The 3,751-nt window shown below is 41.9% G+C and overlaps 1 protein-coding gene across 3 annotated transcripts in view; it reads right to left on the bottom strand.

Moving 5' to 3' along the window:
- Positions 1 to 359, bottom strand: part of IFT27 (intraflagellar transport 27) — a 7,189-nt gene extending 6,830 nt beyond the window's left edge. For all 3 annotated transcript variants that reach the window (XR_001863200.1, XM_017737945.1, XM_008636410.2), the window contains exon 1: positions 240 to 359. Coding sequence is in view for 2 of the 3 variants with exons in the window: in XM_017737945.1 (XP_017593434.1) it covers positions 240 to 344 (105 nt within the window). In the remaining variant the exon portion in view is untranslated. The remainder of the gene's footprint in view (positions 1 to 239) is intronic.
- Positions 360 to 3,751: the final 3,392 nt, after the last annotated feature.

Raw genomic sequence — 3,751 nt, forward strand, 5'->3', positions numbered from 1 at the left:
AGCAGGAAAATCACCAGATTAACTAAATTATTCTGCCTTAAGTTAAGTTTCAATACCAGCACCTACATAATGCAGACTTATAGAACTTAAATGCTTTCTCTTCAGGGTGTAAGAAAGAAAACCCTCTAAGATCCCACCCCAAATGTCTCAAAATCATATTTATTTTGTTCTAGGCCTTCAGTTTTCCCATTCATTTTAGAAAAATGTTAGATAGCCGTCTGAGCCTGTTATATGCTTACCAATGTGTAGTTCTTCTGAAAATGAGCCCCATCACTGTGAAACATCTGGGCTAAAGCACTCTTACCCACAGCTGGATCTCCTGCAAAACCAAAACCACAAAACATTTGTTTCACAGTAGACAATCTTATTTTTCCTCAGTTCTGCTACTATCACATGTTGTAAGAGCTTGGATGCTCTAACCCTGAATACAGGCAAGGTAACTGTCACATGAAGCACAAAACAATCTAAAAGGTAATACCCACATGAGGAAATTAATATTGCCATTATGCGTACTGGTGCTGACATCTGATTTCTGACCTATGCACAACAGCAAAGGACTGCCAGATCAGGGTGGAACTGCTGTTTGTTCTAAAATTCATGCCTACGCCACAGCCCTTAACTAGGAATTAAAATTTCTCAGATATGTTATCATGTAGAAAAAAATGCAGTGTGATAAGGGACACCGGGCTTCCTAGGAGGCTATTTCTTCTCCTCAGGTTACCCATTTCCCCAGACTCACATCCTTGTTATATATTGAGATGAAGATTCTTAAGCTGGTAACATTCCTCAATGAACTGTTCTTGCTGACCCTGCTAAGAGAGCAACTCTTGCTGACTCAATGCTGCTGGTGGCTCATTAGTTGCATCCTGGGCATAACAGAAGCAAACGTCAGAGAGAAAGCACATGGCTGGAGAGAAGAGCCTGCTGATTCATCCCTGTATGGAAGGAAAACCAAAGGGCTTTGGTTTTTGCTCTTCTAGAGCCAAGGCTTTCTGATATGGCTTGCACAACACTTCAGGCAAACCTGACAGCTGCCTGCTTTGGCCTGCTCTTACAAAACTCTGTGAAATCCAAAGCAATCTCAGGATTACAGAATATACTGAGTTGAAAAGATCACCAGGTCCAACTCCTGGCCCTGCACAGGACCACCCCCAAGAGTCATGTGCCCAAGAGTATTGTCCAAATGCTTCTTGAACTCTGTCAGGCTTGGTGCTGTGACCACTTCCCTGGGGAGCTGTTCCAGTGCCCAACCACCCTCTGGGTGAAGAACCTTTTTCTAATATCCAGCCTAAACCTCCCCTGACACAACTTCAGGCCATTTCCTCATGCTCTGCAGAACTTACATATGTCCATATTACCTCATGAGAAAGATCATAACCCTTTCTAAACAAAGACTTAATGCTTCCAAAGAGCTTCTAATTTCTTCACATAATGTCTCACTAGCCTGGACAGTTAAAAGGACAGGAGCCAGTGATTAAATACCTCAGTGGTTCAATCTTTACTCTTAAAGGTACACTCATAACAGCCAAGCCTGTAATACAAGTTTTTACATTATGTTGTTAATAAATAAAGCCAGAAAGGAAGTATTTTACATTATGTTGTTAATAAATAAACCAAGAAAGGGGTATATTTTTGACTCTATTAGAGCTTCCTAATGGTGTTTTGAAGGAAATTGGTAAAGCTCTCTGCTCACATACTATTACAGAAGAAGAAGGGTGTTTTGGATAGTGACAATTAGCCCCTAGATGCATTAACCAAATGCAGTTCTTGTTTAAACATTTTTAGCATACTTGCTTAGTTTGAGCTCAGTGGGGCTCATAATATTTAGACAGGAAAATCTGGTAAGTCAGCTTGTTTGTTCTCTGATCAGTTCAAGCTTGTGCGGAAGACAACACTCTGTTCTGAGTGGAAGCTATTCTGTATTTCAATAGACAATTAGATCTGTCTTTGTAAAATGAGATAGAGAGGCACACATTGCTCCAAACTGTGCAGGCATCAGCCAGCACGAATTCTTAACTAATGCGTTGCCTTCCTTCTACTCGAGAGCCCCAGGTGCTCTCTCCCTCTTCTTACTCTTTGCCACCATCTTTAGTCCATCACATCACTACACTTCCTCAAAGTAAGTTTCCTTGCCCTTTTTAGTTTAGTCTCGTGCCAGTAGTGCATCGTACAGTACATATTTGATCCATATTTCTGTTATCCTGCCAGAATCTGTAGGGTCTTTCTAAAATGCCTGCTACTGCCAGCTGTCTCTCTACAATGAAAACCTTTGTGTAGTGTCTCCATAGCAGGCTCAGACAACAGATTCTTTTACTTCATGTCTGTAAATTACCCTTGAGATACACAGGAATCATCTTCTATTGTCAATTTAATAGTCTCTGTTTTGCTAATAAAAGCCCTTTTCCCCTGTTCTCTTTGACCATGGTGTAGCTCCCAGTTCTGTGAGTCACTGGCTCTTCATAACCATTTCCTTAGGTCCACAAGAGTTCCCAGTTCCATTTCTGATGGGTTTGCTCCTATCTATGTAATAGCATTTTCTTGTTCCCTTTAGGTTGTTGTGGTTACTCATATCTTAGGTCCCTTTCACTACAGTATTTTTTTCTGCAACAGAGAATCTATTTTTCCTGGTCTGCTTCATTAATTTATTATTTTTAATAATACATGGATATTATTGTAGCACACAAGAGAATGACTTATGGGATAGGACATTCCTGTTCTTTGTGCTGTGAACAGAAGTGAAAAGGCAGCTCCAGACCCAATCAGGATTAAGGACATAAACAGATCATCCGAAGAAAACTCATGTGATTTTAAAATGGCCGTGGAATTGGCCTTTGGTAACGCTAAACAACGAAACTGGAAAGACTTCAGCAAAGCCAGTATATTGGGAGCAGGAAACTTCCAAATTGGAAATGATGCTTACATTTCAAGTGTAGAAGACGGGCAAGATACTCATGCTGCTCACAGCAGTAGAGGCACAAGGGAGATTAATTCTTCTACCTTTGCCAAAGACCACAACTGGCTTTGCGTGAGTTGATGGCCAGCTGCTTCTGAGGTTAAAAAAGGCAAACTTTTTATTCTGGATGAAAGAATTTGGAGCGAAGAGTTAAACCTGGGAGTTGACTGCACACAAAACTTTTATGGAGTTGTGCTTTTGGCTGAAGCTGCACAGAGCTTCAATGTAGAGGGAGGGGAAAAAAATAAAAAGTTTTCCTCACTCAGTGTTAACAGCCAGCTGTACTTACTTTCAACACCTCCATAATCCATCCTGACTAAATAAACCAGTGTCTTCACCTCACTTTTTTCCCAGGTTAGCCTCCAAAGTACTTGGAGAAAAAGATGCCACTGTGAAGTACACATGCTTCATGCTCCTACTCTTGGTTTAGGCTTTACCTTTCTATCATATTCTCAGAATCTTCCTAATTTCTGACATGAATTTTTCACATCAGCAAAAAGCAAGACTCACAAATGAGACGGGACTTATAGCTGCCTACACTGCTCCCTTCACAGTTTCCCCAATCTCTGCGCCCACACTGCAGAAATACTCCTTTTGATTTGGGTTTGGGGTTTCTTTCCTCTTTCAGAGCCTGTCCTTGCATTTCAGCCGGTCCAACTACACCTCACACCCTTCCCGGGCACAGCTCGGCTGCACGTGGTAGCGGAGGCGGGCACCGTGGTAATAACACACACAACTTCGACTCCTCCCCAGGCAGCCGAGGTCCTCACTTCTCTCCCGTCGCCTCTCTCCCTACCT

This window comes from Corvus brachyrhynchos, unplaced genomic scaffold (genome assembly GCF_000691975.1).
Source record: "Corvus brachyrhynchos isolate BGI_N302 unplaced genomic scaffold, ASM69197v1 scaffold56, whole genome shotgun sequence".
Classification (NCBI taxonomy): Eukaryota; Metazoa; Chordata; class Aves; order Passeriformes; family Corvidae; genus Corvus; species Corvus brachyrhynchos.